The sequence below is a fragment of the Eumetopias jubatus genome, unplaced genomic scaffold, assembly GCF_037043125.1.
Source record: "Eumetopias jubatus isolate StellerSeaLion01/CBP00866 unplaced genomic scaffold, mEumJub1_p1.0 scaffold_17, whole genome shotgun sequence".
NCBI classification, from domain to species: Eukaryota; Metazoa; Chordata; class Mammalia; order Carnivora; family Otariidae; genus Eumetopias; species Eumetopias jubatus.
Genome location: NW_028274823.1, coordinates 37,985,925 through 38,003,347, shown reverse-complemented (window position 1 = coordinate 38,003,347; position 17,423 = coordinate 37,985,925). Strand labels below are relative to the sequence as shown.

The 17,423-nt window shown below is 35.9% G+C and overlaps 1 protein-coding gene across 4 annotated transcripts in view; it reads left to right on the top strand.

Annotated features, from left to right (window-relative positions):
* Positions 1-1,061: 1,061 nt before the first annotated feature.
* The window catches only part of KIF20B (kinesin family member 20B), an 85,554-nt gene continuing 69,192 nt past the window's right edge, over positions 1,062-17,423 (top strand). For all 4 annotated transcript variants that reach the window (XM_028098997.2, XM_028098996.2, XM_028098995.2 and 1 more), the window contains exons 1-11: positions 1,062-1,140; positions 4,554-4,701; positions 10,639-10,725; positions 10,851-10,967; positions 11,582-11,720; positions 12,264-12,448; positions 14,072-14,108; positions 14,593-14,820; positions 15,737-15,848; positions 16,691-16,762; positions 17,048-17,194. In XM_028098997.2, the coding sequence (XP_027954798.1) occupies positions 4,555-4,701; positions 10,639-10,725; positions 10,851-10,967; positions 11,582-11,720; positions 12,264-12,448; positions 14,072-14,108; positions 14,593-14,820; positions 15,737-15,848; positions 16,691-16,762; positions 17,048-17,194 (1,271 nt within the window). In that variant the 5' untranslated portion in view covers positions 1,062-1,140; position 4,554. The remainder of the gene's footprint in view (positions 1,141-4,553; positions 4,702-10,638; positions 10,726-10,850; positions 10,968-11,581; positions 11,721-12,263; positions 12,449-14,071; positions 14,109-14,592; positions 14,821-15,736; positions 15,849-16,690; positions 16,763-17,047; positions 17,195-17,423) is intronic.

Here is a 17,423-nt window from a genome sequence, read left to right as displayed (position 1 = left end):
AGTAAAATAGTAAAAAATAAGACCACATGTAAGAGGGTGGGTCTATGAAATTATCCTGCTGAATTTGATTCCAGCTGCTTCCTTAATAGCCATAAGCTTTTTAGCAAATCACTTAGTCATATGAACTCAGTTTCCTCGGAATCTATAAAATGGGGATAATAATAGTACCTACCTCAAAGGGCTGTTCTCAGGATTAGTAAGACGATCTATTTTAAATGCTTAATACCATGATTGGCACAAGGTAAAATTTCAGTTAACCTTAGCAGTTATTTTTCTTTAAAATCAAGCACAGGAGGGAGAGACGGCCTAAGTAATAAATGCACCACACTCGAAAGAAGAGGATCACTTTAAAAGAAGCAGATAAGGCTTGTGCTGGCACTTACGTTTCGAGCAAAGACCTTGCCTACGCATGGAATTTAGACTGTCACAGCACAATGCCTGGCAGGGGTAGGTGCTTTAATATTTTCAGAATGGCAAAAAAGAAAAAAAAAGAAGAAAGAAAATGCCTATAAAAGTCTATTCTGGGAGAAACTTATTTCGTCCGTCCATGAGGACCGCTGGGGATGACATCTCGGGTCAGGCAGCGAAAGAAGTGGCCCTCCGGGTGCGGGCAGCCCTAAATCTAAGCGACTCTCGGGGGGCGAAGTCGCTGCCGCCTGCAGGGGCACGCCGGAGCAGAGGCTAGCTCGCCATTCCTCCGCCCGTCCCTGGGGGGAGTCACGGGGCTAAGTGCGATGGCAGCGGCCTCACCTCCAGGCCTTCGCTCGTCTCCAGGATGGTATCCGAGATAGGCGTCCGTGCCAACAGAGGTGCTACCGGCCGCAGCCACCAGGCAGCGCCCCAGCCCGCGCTGCATACCTGACTCCGCGCGGACTCCCAACCCTCCTCTCGCCGGCCGCTCACCAGCCCCTCTGCCCCGTGATTACCGGCGTTCCGAGAACCGCCCCAGATTTGAAAGCTTCTTCCGGGAGCTGGTGGAGCCTCTGCGCTCCCGGGCGTCGTTCCGGAAGCTCCGCCCACTCCCAGCGTTCCGTGCGCTGACTTAGCCGCCATTGTTTGAATTTGAAAACGAAAACCTCGCGGAACTGCGCACAGGTTGGGCAGGCCAGACAACTTTTGCAGGTGAAGAGGTGCACCCAGGTGAGGTTCCAGGGAAGAGGTGGGTGACTGCGCACATACGAGGCCTGAGTCTGGGAAACGGCGCTGGTAGTATAAGTACCTTCCCACGGGGAACGCGATGCCCCTGAGGTTACTCTCAGGAACTGGGTGGTAGAGCGATGGGTGCTCCTGGGGACCATGGGCAGCGCATGCGCATCGTAGGGTTGAGCCATACTACTTGGGTTGGAGCTTAATCTTGTCTCCACTGCATATTAGCTGAGTGAGGCAACGCAACATATTTAATCTCTCTGGGTCACCTGTTAATAACAGTACTCGCTTTTTCCGGCTCTTGTGAAGATAAAATAATATGTAAAGTTGTTAGAAACAGTGCCAGTATATATTAGGCACCAAGTGTTTGCAGTCATTAATGTTTTTATTATTGGTTTGCTGCTGCTGTTGTTGAGGCGCAGATCTCCATCGTCAAGCCTAGTTTTCTGAATCCCCGAGGTGAGCAGTTTGCTTGGCAGGTATATGACCTCTTTTTGCAGGGAGCCCTATCGTGGCCGTCTGTGTGTTTTTTTCCAGGCTGCTGCCGGTGCCTGGGGCTTGCAGTCTTGGGCTTTGCAATACCTAGCGGAAAGGGGTGTGTGTGGCGAACTTAATGACTGCTCTCACCCCCCTGTTTAGAATGTTTCCCTCCAGCTCCTTCCACTTCCTGCTTCAGTGATTCCTGCCTTACACACACTCTGATATTCTTTGCTGAAGGATTAGTTGACACAAGTTCGTGCCTTAAGCAATCGTTGCTTAAAGTGACCAGATTCAGGTTGATTTGTTATTAAAACCAGGTGGCATGTTTACCCAGAAGCAGCGGTAGCAGTATATGTATTTTATTAGATGTCCAAGACCCAAGACTTCAAGTTGCAAAATCACATAAAGGACTCATCAAATAGATGATAGACTTCTTTTGAGACTGTATTTTGTGGGTGACATTCAGAAACCTCATTCAGTAGCAGATTTGTTGTGTTTCACCCGTGTTCAACCATGGAATCTCAGTGGAGAGACGGTAAAAGAGGCAGTTTCTCAGTCATGGGAACAGCCTTCTGAAATGAGAAATGAAGTCTTGAACCCTGCTGTTGCTAAAGATAATATCACTAAAAGACTAGTACCGATATTTATATTTCTTTGGTTTAGAGGATTTTATTATTTAAGTAATTAGGGAGGTTTTTTTTTTATCACTTACACATCTCTTAATTTGTTTCAGGGGATACAGAGTAGTATAAGGAAAAGTTCTCGCTGTCAAGAGATTTATAATCTTGTTAGGGAGAAGTTAACTTCTCACGCATAAGTAGAAGTTAACCAAAAGTACAGGATGTGACAGTACATCTAACCAATTTTATAAATGTTAAGAGGCACTTAGTTTATTGAAACTCTACATATGAACAAGTACAAATACTATAACCTTTTTAAAAGAGGTATAATTATTTTTAATTCAGTAATAAAGGATTTATCTTTTCTTTTTTTTAAAGATTTTATTTATTTATTTGAGAGAGAGCGAGAGAACACAAGCAAGGGGAGTGGCAGAGGGAGAGGGAGAAGCAGGGTTCCTGCTGAGCAGGGAGCCACCTGTGGGGCTCCATCCCAGCACCCTGGATTGTGACCCGAGCTGAAGGCAGATGCTTAATGAACTGAGCCACTCAGGCACCCCTATCTTTTTTTTAAACCAAAAATTAATTGACAGCAAAGAGTGAAATTTATCTTCCAATTTTGTGGGCATTTCCATAAAATCTGAGTTATGTAATGTCAAGCCAGTGCTTTAATGTTTTTGCAAACTTTTCACCTATGTTCCAGATTAGTGGTTATTTTTACTCTATCGAATACCCCTTTTCTTAATTTTCACCCATAGATTGCATGTTTGAAATAGTCTATCAAACTGCATTTAAGTAATTACCCCATTTTTATTATGTCACTGATTAATACAATAAAGACAAAAGCAACCAAGGTACTAAACTTGTTTAAGCGTATGGTTGGTTGATCCTGTAGTTTGCTGGGCTTTGCTGACAGTAAGTAATTTCCTTTGTCTTTTTGAGATTTAGGAAAAACAAAAACAACCCTGTTGTATTGAGTTTGTGGGTTTCAGGGCTGATCAAGGAAAAAGATCTGACCACAGTGTGGCAGCATCACACAAGGAGCTTTATCGGGGTAGCACTTTGACAGGATTGCATGCAACGGAAGTCCCCCACAGCGTGAGACCTTCCAGAAACTAGAATGAAGGACCACTACCTAGAAGGGGAAAAAGGCAAGGGAATTCGGGAATTGGGAGGGGAAGGAGAGGAAGAGTTAGAGTTGGGGCTTATGATCTTAAGTGATTTTGCTCAGCAGCACAGCGGGGAGTCCCAGGGTCAGAGAACTCCAGAAGGCATTAGTGGTTTGGGTCTTTATAGCCCTGAATTTGTTTGTGATTAGCAGAAGTTGGGTATAGTTTCCTGGGATGTGCAAACTAGTTAGGCTCTAAATGACTTAAAAAAAAAAGGTTATTTGGGCTATATTAAAAGCAAACTGATGTGTAAAAATTTGAGTCTGGCACCTAATGGGTTTTTGAATTAACATTTCTGGCCTTCTGTTAAGAAGTAAACAACATAGGGCCAATATACAAGGGCCATCTTTAGCTTTTTTATATATAACACATAAGGATACCTTCCTGAGCCATGAACCCTAGTTTGGGAGTCACCGTTCTGGATATTTCATAATATTGTCAAAGAACAGTAGGGAGCTCTCTTTCTCCCTGGTATTATGCACCTCGTAGATTGTCAATAACTATTAGAATGTTAAAATTTTTTTAGTTAAGGTTTAATTTAGTTGTAACATTTTGATGCATTATTCCACATTCACCTTAATTTTTAAGACTTATAACGTGTCAAGTTCTGTTTTGAATGTGTTAACATACAGTACTTTACTTTTCACTTGCATTATTTGGAAGAATTCAGTGGAAAGAGTTAAATTGTCCAGATAACTGCGTTTTACTCCTAAATGCTAAAACATTACAGAGTTTGTAGGTAACATTCTCAGAAGACATAAAATAACTAAAATAACAAGATTATAATTTACTCTTATTTGATTTCTGAGAGGATTTCAGGCAGAGATTGAATATTTTATACTGTCTTATGTAATGGGCTACCTTTACTCATGAATCTCTGGATGAATCTACCTATAGGTTGGGTCATATGAATAGTAGTGGTAGGCTGTGTCCAATATTATTTGATTCAGAATCTGTAAATAATTTGATCATTGTCTTTTCCATGGTTCATCATGTTATAGATGAGGCAGTCTAATGTTTTCCTTCTCTGGAAAACTAGTTATATGGGGGTTAGTAGTGGACAGGACTCAGAATTCTTGAACTGTGGGTGGCTTATATGCTAATTTATTAAAATTATCTAAAGTTACTGTTATTCTTGCAGAATGGAATCTGATTTAAATCAGGATGGAGTACCTAGACCATCTTATGTTTTTAGTGCTGACCCAGTTGCAAGGCCTTCGGAAATAAATTTTGATGGTGTTAAGCTTAATCTCTCTCGTGAATTTTCCTTAGTTGCTTCAAGCAGTGAGGTAAGTACAAGAAAAGTATTATGTTGATTATCATGATTTTGAGTGGAAGTGTGTGTGGCATGCACACACTTGCTGACAGGTATGACCAGAGCTTTCTAGACTTGGTGGGTTTGAGGCAACCTTCTATCTCAGTAATTTTTTCATGGCACCCTAAATACGTAACAGTTCTTCTAAGTGGTAGGTCCAAACTACTTAATATATAACTATCTATACCTTAAGCAAGAGCCATTTGAAAATAATTAATGTAAAAATAAAAAAATTACTTTCTTTAAGAATTACCACCCATGAGAGACTGTGGACTTTGAGAAACAAACAGGGTTTTAGAGGGGAGGGGGGAGGGGTCTTGGTTAGCCTGGTGATAGGTATTAAGGAGGGCACGTACTGCATGGAGCACTGGGTGTTATACGAAAACAATGGATCGTGGATCACCACATCAAAAACTAATGATATATTGTATAGTGACTAACATACCATAATAAAATTAAAAAAAAAAAGAATTACCACAGTTATTTACTGTAAAGATAATACCTTTTGGGCACTTCAAGCTTTGGAATCAGATTTGGTATCGCCAACCTTATTTCCTATTCCTCTTTGTTTGGGGGTAGTACTTTTTTTTTTTTTTTTTTAATCACAGCAACCACTGAAAAATCCAACTTCACCAAGATATGACAACAAAAGAAATAGTATGATCTAACATTGAAACTGTGAACTACTTTGAGCTAATAGTTCATGGTGTTCCAACATATGTCATGTACTGCTGTGATTCCCTCAAAAATGTAAAATATTCCACTATGCCCCTAGGAATTGCAGGCCTTAGTTAAATTAAAATAACTCAGTAGTGTTTAAAAAGTAAAAGTCCTTCCTTCTACCACCCTACCTACTACCCCTGTTGTGTGTCTTTGTAGACTTTATTCCTTTTTTTTTTTTTTTAAGATTTATTTATTTATTATTTAAGAGAAAGAGGGAGAGAGAGAGAGCTCCAGCAGGGAGAGGGAGTCTACAAGCAAACTCCCTGGCTGAGCCTGCAGCCTGATACAGGCTTGATTCCAGGACCCTGAGATCATGACCTGAGCCGAAATCATGAGTCGGCTGCTTCACCGACTGAGACACCCAGGTGCCTCTAGACTTTATTTCTTACACATTTACTTTTCAATCCATTTATATTCTATTTGTTACATTTTTGATTGTTAATTTTGATGCCTTAGAGAGATGGACTAACCCATTTTATAAAGAATGATGGAAGGGGAAAGGGAACATAAATAAAAATAAACAATACTTATTTAATATCCATCATATGCCAGGGTTTTTTACTTGAGCTTGTTTAATCATAAATCGAGAAAGAGAGGTGCCTGCGTGTCTCAGTTGGTTGAGCATCTGACTCTTGATTTCAGCTCAGGTCATGATCTCAGGGTCATGGGATCAAGCCTCATGTCGGGGCTCTGCCCTTAGTGGGGAGTCCACTTGGGATTCTCTCTCTCTCCTTCTGCCCCTCTCCCCGCTTGCACTCTCTCTCTCTCTCTCAAATAAATAAATAAATCTTAAAAAAAATAAAATAAGGGAGGAAGGGATAAGTGTCTCTTGGTATATATGTGGAACTTTTATGTCTGCCTTCTTTCACTTAACACAAGGGTCTGTAAGCAATGGCCTGTTTTTGTATTGCTCACGAGCTAAAAATGCCTTTGGTGTTGAATCTAAAAAGTCATTGCCAAACCCAAGGTCATCTGGATTTTCTAGGACTTTAGTATTTTACATTTGTGTTTTTACATTTAGGGTTGTATCTATTTTGAATTCATTTTTGTGAAGGGTATAAGATTAATTTTTCTAGATTGATGTTTTTGCATGTGGATGTTCAGTTGTTGCAGCACCATTTGTTGAAAAGACTTGTCTTTGCTCCATTGTATTGCCTTTGCTTCTTTGTCACAGGTGAGTAGCCTATATTCATGTGCATCTATTTCTGAGCTCTATGTTCTGTTCCATTGATGGATTCTGTTCTTTTTCCAATTCCACACTGTCTTGATTACTGTAACGTTATAGTATGTCTTGAAGTTGTATAGTGTCAGTCCTCCAACTCTGTTCTTCTCCTTCAGTTTTATCTTGGCTTTTCTGGGCAGTCTTTATTTTTAGCCATTCTAATAGGTGTATTGGTATCACATTGGTATTTGCATTTAACTTAATAACTAAAGATGTTGAATATGTTTTCATGTGATTATTTGTCATTGTATTTTTGGTGAAGTGTCAATTTAAGTCTTTGCCCATTTAAAAAAATTGGGTTGTTTGTTTATATATTATTATTTAATTTTAAGTGTTTATACTTTTCAGATATATCTATTTGTCAGATACATACTTTGTAAATATTTTTTCCCAGTCTGTGGCTTGCCTGTTATCCCTTAATAGTGTTTTTTGAAGAACAGAAGTTTTTAATTTTATCAATTTTTTCTATTATGGATTGTCCCTTTGGTGTCATATTTAAGAAATCTTTGCCTAACTCACGTCCACAAAGATTTTCTTCTTTTAGAAGTTTTATAGTTTTAGTTTTACATTTAAGATATCCATTTTGAATTAATTTCTATATACAATATGAGGTGTGTATCCAAATTCTTATTTTTTTACATATAGGTATCCAATTGTTCTAGCCTGATTTGTTGAAAAAGCTGTGCTTTCTGTACTGCATTTTCTTTCCACCTTTATCATAAATCAGATATGCTATGGGGGGGTTATTTCTGAATATTCTATTTCATTGATTTGTCTGTCTTTCTGCCAGTACCCCACTATTTTGATCGCTGTAGTGTTGAAATCAGGTAATGTTATGTTAGCCCACCAAATTTCTTTTTCATAGTTGTTTTGACTATTCTAGGTACTTCGCATTTCTATGTGAATTTTTTTTTTTTTTTTTTTTTTTTTTTTAAGTAGGCTCCATGCCCAGCATGGAGCACAATGTGGGGCTTGAACTCAGGACCCTGAGATCAAAACCTGAGCTGAGATCAAGAGTTGGACGCTTAACCAACTGAGCCACCCAGGTGCCCCTCTCTGTGAATTTTTATTAAAAAAATTTTTTTGAACCTTTAAAAAATACATACTTTATATGTGATAAATAGGTTTGCAAGATATACCGAAGCAAGTTTTATATTTGTTTAATTTTCCTGAAATTAAAACACACTTCCTTCTCTTCCCTTTCATTGAAAATCTCTCAACAGAATTATTTTGGCAATTTAGAAGCTGGTATGGACAAAACAGGCTAGTGAGAAATATACTTCTATGATTGTCTGGTGTCCATAAATGGACTGGACATTCTGCATTTTAGGAAAAAGAGAACAACATACTGAGCTTAAAAATGTAGCTTTTATCCTTAAAGTTTTTCCTGTATATATTGTGGGTTGCATGGATCTCGATATTTTTTCCATGTTTTATTTATTTATTTAACTTTTATTTTTATTTTTTTTAAAGATTTTATTTATTTTGATTTTTTAAAAATTTAAATTCAATTAACATATAATGTATTATTAGTTTCAGAGGTAGAGGTCATCACTGAACTCTGAATTTTTAAATGAGCTTGTCAATTGCCACAACAAAAGCCTCTTGGGATTTTGATTGCAGTTGCATTGAATCTGTAGATCAGTTTTGGAAGAATTGACATCTTAACATTATTGAGTTTACTGAACAATGAGCAAGGTGTATCTCAATTTCTTTTGGTCTCCTTTAATTTCTTGGAATATTGTTTTGTAGTTTCCAGGGCTTCCCAGTATATAAAAGAATAATTGATTTTTACATATTGATCTTGTATCCTGTTACATTGCTAAACTCATTTAATAGTTCTAGTAACGTTTTTGTAGATTCTGTTTGATTTTTGTTTGTAGATGTTAATGTTGTCTATGAATGAAGACAATTTTATTTCTTCCCAATCTGGATGCCCTCCCTTCCTTCCTTCCTTCCTTCCTTCCTTCCTTCCTTCCTTCCTTCCTTCCTTTTTTCCTTTCTTTTCATTCTTTTTCTTTTTCTTTTCTTTCTTTTTTGTCTTTCTTTTGCCTGATTACATTTACTAGAACCTCTTGTACAGAGTTAGATAAAAATGGTGATAGCAGAAATCCTTGTATTGTTACTTATCTTGCTCCTCATCTTAGATTCAGTCTTTCACCATTAAGTATGATGTTGCTGTAGGTTTTTGTAAATGTCCTTTTTCAGGTGAAGGAAGTTCCTGTCTATTCCACTTTGCTGAGAATTATTATGAATGGATGTTGAATACTTGTGTCAATTTCATGTCATCATTCAAATGCTTTTTTCCCCCTACATCTATTAGACATAAACATTTCTTTTTTTTTTAAAGATTTTATTTATTTATTAGAGAGAGAGAGAAAGCATGAGCAAGTGTGAGGCAGAGGGAGAGGGACAAGCAGACTGCCCACTGAGGGCTCGATCCCAGAACTCTGGGATTGACCTGAGCTGAAGGCAGTTGCTTAACTGACTGAACCACCCAGGTGCCCCTAGAGATGAACATTTCTTTATTCTTTCAGTGTGGTTATTTACCCAAATTGATTAATGAATGCTAAATTGACCTTGCATTCCTGAGATTAAACATTTTTGGTCAGGATGTATTATCCTATTTTATATATTGGCTAATACTTTGTTAGGGAGTTTTTGCACCTATCTTAATTAGGGATATTGTTTTGTAATTTCTTCTGGGGATATCTTTGTCAGATGTGGTGTCAGGGTTATGTCATACTCAAAATTAGTTGAAAAGCGTTCTCTTACATAAACGCTTTTCAACTCATGATCTCAGGATCATGAGTTTGAGCTCCATGTTAGCTGTAGAGATTACTTACTAAAAGGCCTCTCTGTGATTTGTGTGATTATATCCTAAAGTGTTTGAGAGAATTGACTAATGAATTACCAGAGCCTGGAGTTTTTTTGTGGGATTATTTTGTTTATTTGAATGTAAGTTGAATTTCTTTAATAGATACAGGACTGTTCAGATTTTCTAGTTTCTGGGTGTTTTTTGTTGTTTTTCTTTAGTAAGTTGTATTTAAGCAATTGTTCCCTTTTTACTTAAAAAACAAAACATTTTTTTCTTAAAGATTTTATTTATTTATTTGACAGAGAGAGAGACAGCGAAAGAGGGAACACAAGCAGGGGGAGTGGGAAAGGGAGAAGCAGGCTTCCTGCCGAGCAGGGAGCGCGATGCGGGGCTCGATCCCAGGACCCTGGGATCATGACCTGAGCCAAAGGCAGTCACTTAACCAGCTGAGCCACCCAGGCGCCCCAAAAATACATTTCTTTAGAATTATTTTAAGAAATGAACTAAACTCATTTCTTCCCCCAAGGAAGGAATAAAGAGAATGCTGTATAACAAAAAAAAAATTTTTTTTTTTAAAGATTTTATTTATTTATTTTGACAGAGAGAGACAAAGCGAGAGAAGGAACACAAGCAGGGGGAGTCGGAGAGGGAGAAGCAGGCTTCCCGCAGAGCAGGGAGCCCAATGCGGGGCTCGATCCCAGGACCCTGAGATCATGACCTGACCCGAAGGCAGACACTTTAACCACTGAGCCACCCAGGCGCCCCAGCAAAAAAATTTTAGATGGAATCGAACATTTGGGTTAATAGACTATTCTGGTTGCATGTAATTTATTCTAGAGTACTATGTTTTAGTGACTTAGAGCCCTGTTATTTGTATTTAGTTATAAAGGTTAGGATTTTATGGAAGAGAGGTATATTGTAAACTTTAAGTATAAATATAGAAGGTAGGGGAAACTGAGTCTTTTGTGGTGTTTTTTTGTAAGTAGATTTGCTTCTCTCTTTTCTGTTACAAACAGAAGAATCACTGTTTGCTTAGAGGTTCTGTATAGTCTCAGTTTGTTATGTAATAGCCACTTAAAGAAAGGTGTTTTCTGAAAAGCCGTATTTTGCATTTTTTAAATACAGTTATTTTGTTCTTCTTTTTTAAGGCAAATAGCTTGGAATCCAAAGATTATCTCCAGGTTTGTCTTCGAATAAGACCATTTACACAGTCAGAAAAAGAACATGAGTCTGAGGTTTGTGGTGGCTTTAATTGGATTTTACTTTCATTAAATCGACAAAATACCATTGTTTTTATTTATTTATTGTGGGATTCTTTATATTTATTGTGGGATTCTTTATATTTATTTATGTGTTCTAGGGCTGTGTGTATATGCTAGACTCACAGACTATTCTGCTGAAAGATCCTCAAAGCATCCTTGGTAGGTTAAGTGAGAAAAGCTCTGGGCAGATGGCACAGAAATTCAGTTTTTCCAAGGTAAGTGCTTATGTGAAACTGAAGATTTTTCTTTTAAGTAGAAAAGATTTGACTTAGGCTAAATAGCTATATAATTGTATATAATAAACTATATATATCATGTGCTTATGGAACTTAGGTGTTAGGCACTGGTATTTTTTTCTCAAGAGTAGGACTCAAATTTCAGGTTTGTAAATATATAATTGGAAGTGAATAAATTACTGTATAGTTTTTTAACCTTTTTTGTTTTAAGAAATGTTCTTTTCAAAATTTAGATGAAAACTTAATTGACTAGGTCAGATTTCTATTTTGAAAACTTTCTGATAGTAGTTAAACTATCATGTGTATTTGTGAGAGTTGGGGATATTGCACCTATCCTAAGTATATGAATCTTGTAAAAGAAATCTTTTAAGTTTTTGAAACATGAGGGGTGCCTGGCTGGCTCAGTCTGGGGAGCACACAACTCTTGATCTCAGGATCATGAGTTTGAGCTCCATGTTAGCTGGAGAGATTACTTAAATAAATAAATAAGCTTAAAAAAATGAATTTTTAAAACATGAGTTATGGGGGTAGAATTGATTGTAAAAATTTACTTGAATTTTCTAAAAAGACTTGTTTTTAAAAACGCTTATTAGGTTTTTGGCCCAGAAACTACACAGAAGGAATTCTTCCAGGGTTGCATTATGCAGCCAGTAAAAGACCTCTTGAAAGGACAAAGTCGGCTGATTTTTACTTATGGGCTAACCAATTCAGGCAAAACATATACATTTCAAGGTAAACTTACTATTTTTACTGGAAAGGAAAAGAACACTAATATTCACTCATCCTCATAATACTTGCATGTAGTTATGTTTCCATTATCCAGTACATTTGCTCCATTTTTAATAGTAATAGCATATTGAATGTGTATTGCCAATGGCTTTTGATTCAGATTGATTTAATTCATTTGTGAAATTGCTTTATCAACTGTGAAATTGATAGAGAATTAGATGATAAAAATTCAGAAAAAGGATTTATGTGACATAGTGAATTAAGCATGGATAACCAGGGAAGAATTTTGTTTACTTTTATACTTTGTGGTTATGGGTGATTGCAAATGTTATGGCTGATCTGAATGTAAAATTTCAGGTTTTGCCTCAGTATAATAGTTGAAAAATGTCCATTATACAATGAAGAGCAAAGTGATAGAAAACTGAGTAATCTTTCAACTTCTCTCGCTTTTGTCTTAGCTGTTATAAAAGAAGCCTTGGTAATCCAAGAATGTTTTCCACTTTCCTAATACTTTAAGAGAGTATAAAACAAAAATTCTTCTCACAGGCACAGAAGAAAATATTGGTATTCTGCCGCGAACTTTGAATGTATTATTTGATAGTCTTCAGGAAAGACTGTATACAAAGATGAACCTTAAACCACATAGATCGAGAGAATATTTACGGTTATCACCACACCAAGAGAAAGAAGAGGTTGCTAGCAAAAGTGCATTGCTTCGGCAAATTAAAGAGGTATGGAAGTAGTCTAGTATGTGAAAAATATATACATCATGATCTTTTATAAGCTCTTTACTTTGCTTCAGCCTGTACTAGAATATTTTGCGGTGGTGGTGATGATGGTTGTCTTTTCTTTTTGAGAAAAGTGTAAACTTGTTTGAAGACCTCTCTTTTTGCTATATATTGTACAAATAGAAATGTTTAAACAGTACAAATGTAAGTGGTTCTGAAATTTTTTTGGTTGTTGTAGAAACAGTACTATATGTAATGATTAAAAAAATTTTTTTTAATTGTAAAAGTAATTTGTACACACAAAATCTAAACAAGGGAATGTGAGAAAGAAGAAGTGAAAATTTCTTAGAACATTTATCTGTTAAGTTATATTGGCCTCTTTTCTTTCTTTCCTTTATTTTTCACAAAGTTTTTTGTAAATGTGTATTTGTCTATTCTTCCTGTTTCTTGTGGATTTTATGTTTTCAGACTTTTATCCTATTAAAGATTGTCAAAACTATTAACAGTTTTTATAGATAGTTGCAAAATATTGATGGGGTTTTTTTTAAGACATTTAGAAATCAGGGTTTCAAGGTAATAAAATATTTTTGTTCAGTGGAGTTCAAAATTCAAGGTCCATGATTGTGATCTCTGAAAGTAAAATAGTATAAATAAAAATTATGGAAGTTGGTAGGTAGTTGCACAGAAAATTCTTAGAGGAAATTGAAGTCATTAATAATGAAAAAAGTTTCCCTTACAAGTTATCCAGTTAAAACATCATATTGCCTGTGAAGTTATTAAAATATTTAAAAAATGAAATCACGCTTTCATACATTGGTTGTAAAATGTGTTTTTAGAAAACAGTTTGGCAATACTGTGAGTGAGAACTTAAAATATTTCATATCTTTTCATCCACTAATTCACATTTAGGGATATATCCTAAGGAACTAATTAGAATGCAGAAGAAAAAAATTATAAATGAAGATATTTATCTTAGTATTATTTTTACCGAAAAAACTGTAAATAATCTAAATGTTTAGTAATAGGGGAATAATTAATTAATTTCACATCTATTCAGTTACACAGCCACCATTATTTGTTTAAAAATAATTTTTAAGGGGTGCCTGAGTGGCTTAGTCATTAAGCGTCTGCCTTCGGCTCAGGTCATGATCCCAGGGTCCTGGGATGGATCCCCGCATTGGGCTCCCTGCTCTGCGGGAAGCCTGCTTCTCCCTCTCCCACTCCCCCTGCTTGTGTTCCCTCTCTTGCTGTGTCTCTCTCTGTCAAATAAATAAAATCTTAAAAAAATTTTTTTTAAATTATAGTGAGTAAAAGTAAAAGCTCTCAATGTAATAAATGTGGGGAATAGAATAGAAAGGAATATATTGAATATTACTAGTAATTACCTGTGAGTGGCAGGGATTATATGTGATGATATTCTTTTTAATATTCTTCTGTGGTTTCCCAGATTTCTTATTATGAGACTGTATTATTTAACTAGGGGAAAGAATTAATGGAGGTCATTGAATTAAGTAGATGAAAGGTTGTGGTTTGGTTGGTGAGTTATTCGGATAGATAATCAATGTACGGGTTATTTAACCTTAACTAAAAATAGTTTTTAACTTAAACAAAATTGTTCCTTTTTAGGTTGTGATGCAGAATGATAGTTACGATACTCTTTATGGTAAGGTTTCCTTTCTCACTTTTCAAATGTTGATTATATGAAATACATTTGAATAGCTTTTAATTTTTGAATCACTCCTAATTTAATTTTTTTTAATGACAGTAATTCTTGGAAAATGGTACATACTAACAAGAAATATCAGTCACTGTAAAGTTTTATTTGGGTTTAATATCACAGAGAATCCCTTTCACTTGTAACTTTCATGTAGAATTCAAGAGAGATACTATTTTTTCTTTGTCCTTTACATGTAACTTCAATTTGATTCATCGGCATTATTTCAGAAAGAAAAGAAAGATAAAAAGAAGCCAAGCTTTGGTTAATACAGATTTTTTTTTTTACATCTGCTTTGGTCCAAAAAGTGTTTAACATTGTTAGTTTAAAGATTAAGGATACTTAGTTTTTCAAGTCCAGAGGTCTTGATCTGTCTTGTCTCATTTTTAGCCAATTTCTTAATTTTGTGATTATCCTTTTTTATTTTTTGTAGGAAGTTTAATCAACTCTTTGAATATCCCAGAGTTTGAAGAATCCATGAAAGATTGTGAACAAGCTAGCTTGAATATGGATAATAATATAAAATTTTCTGTGTGGGTTTCTTTCTTTGAGATTTACAATGAATGTATTTATGACTTGTTTGCTCCTGTATTATCTAAGTTCCAAAAGAGAAAGATGCTACGCCTTTCGCAAGATGTAAAGGGCTATTCTTTTATAAAAGGTATAGTAATGAGTGCTTTGTATCTTCTTGCTCTGAAGTTTCTTTCTAAGCTTTATTACAGCAAACTGGAGATTGAAAATTTTTATATTAATAACATCAACATAGAGAAGTTTGTACTTTGGAGGTACTTTTTGGTATGTTAATTAAACCTGAGTGTAAAGGGGTCAGTGTTGATATTGTTTTGCTTGAGTGTCATTGATGGGGTTTTGGGAGGTGGGAAAAGCTGTGTGGGTTGGTATTCACATTATTCTGCTGCTTTGTAGCACCTGTGAAGCTATGGAAATGTATCTGTTCTTCCACTGTGGTGTTTTTCCAACTTTTTAAAGCCACTACTCAAAGTAGGAAGTACATACATATATTAATAACATCATGATCTAGTACTCATATGTGTATATGTATGCATACATACTTACAACTCAGAAGTTTCATTAATTATACTTACCCTTAGTATAAGGAATACACTTTGATATTTTTCTGTATTCTACTTCATTTTTATAAAATGCTGGTTATGACCCTAAATTTGACTTCATGATTCCCTAATGAATTGCAATGTGCAGTGTCTCACATTGTAGATTTAATCCATAGGATGCTTTGTCTTTGTCTTTTTTTTTTTCCCCCAGATGTTTAATTCTAAGGAATCTCTTCTATTTTTAATTTTCCCTTTGGCCTACTATTGAAAAACATCTGTGTTTGTATAACTTAAATATTGGAAAATAATTATAATATCCTCCTCTTGTGTATCTCTTTTCTAGTGGAATATAGAATACCTGAGTGGCTTTCACCTAACCTAGGGGATGTTATTAAAAGATTTCATTATGTGTCTTTGGGAAAAGAGGTTGCAAATCTCTAAAGAGATTACATTGTATAGCAAGTGCTGTTTTTATAAAGTGGTATGTGTCCTCTTTACTTTTCAAAGATCTACAGTGGATTCAAGTATCTGATTCCAAAGAAGCATATAGACTCTTAAAACTAGGAATAAAGCACCAGAGTGTTGCCTTCACAAAGCTGAACAATGCTTCTAGTAGAAGGTAAAGAAGAAACCCTGCTGTTTGAGCTTGAAGCACCCAGGGTGTTCTGTGGTATTGTAAATACAACTAATTTAAGATTAAAGTGGGCAGTAGGTTCTCTGATATGTTAAATGAATTCATGGGCACAAAAAATATTTTGTTAAGAGCACTAAACACATAAGACTATCAGGACTATTTATTGTTCTAACAAAATTTAGTAATTTGCATGAAGTCTCTTAGGTATTTTTATTCTTTATGTGAATATCTAACCTCAGTATTTTAAGAGTTACCTACAATATGCATCTCAAGGGGTTAAGGAATGATGTTTTTGAAGGAAGGGATTGAGGCATGAGAGACAAAAGGAACTAAGTTTAAGCAGTGAGATATTTAAAACAGGTTGTCTCTTAAGGAGGAAAGAGCCCTGTCCCCCAAGCTCAGTATGCCATGAAGATAGTATATGATCCAGATTAGCCTATATTTGGGCTAATGTATGCTTTACTTTAGGTATATATTAAAAGAAAATTAGCATATATACCATTTTAACTAATAGTATGATCTTTGCAAGTAAATTGAACTTTTACTGTAAGTGATTTCACTAATAGAAGCTGGAATGTTAAGAGGAGAGGGTTCAAAGAATTTGGGGCTAAATGAAAGATAAGGTATTTGGTTTTAGGGAGTTTGGTATGTAGGTGATAGTGGAATACTGGATTGAAATATCTGGCAACTAGTTGGGAAGTGCAGTGCTGGAGGTATGGTTAGTATTAGGATATAAATAGATGTTGATTTAGATGCTTGCTTTGCCTATTTAGAATACAGAAATTAAGAATGAAAGATAACATTGGATTTTTCTATATTTCTTTTAGTCACAGCATATTCACTATTAGAATATTACAGATTGAAGATTCTGAAATGCCTCGTGTAATGCGAGTCAGTGAGTAAGTTGAGCATTCTTTAGATTGTAATTATTCTGGGAGTTCCTGGGTGGCTCATTTGATTACGTGCTCAGGTCTTGATCTTAGGAGTGTGGGATTGAGCCCCGTTATCGGGCTCCATGCTAAGCATGGAGCCTGCTAAAGATTCTTTCTCCCCCGCGCCCTCTACCCCATAGCCCCCACTAATGTTGTCTCTCTCTCACTTAAAAAAAAAGTTGTAATTATTTTGAATTGTTTTGTTTTGAAGAACTTTATATATATATATATTTTTTTTTTTGGTTAATTCAGATTGTGTTTATGTGATCTTGCTGGTTCAGAAAGAAGCATGAAGACACAGAATGAAGGGGAAAGGTTAAGAGAGACTGGGAATATCAACACTTCTTTATTGACTCTGGGAAAGTGTATCAATGTTTTGAAAAACAGTGAAAAGTCAAAGTAAGTGTTGCTGGAAGTGCTATGGGTATATATGTATATTTTTTAAATTTTATTTTATTATGTTAATCACCATACATTACATCGTTAGTTTTTGATGTAGTGTTCCATGATTCATTGTTTTCGTATAACACCCAGTGCTCCACTCAATACATGCCCTCTTTAATACCCATCACCGGGCTAACCCATCCCCCCACCCCCTCCCCTCTAGAACCCTCAATTTGTTTCTCAG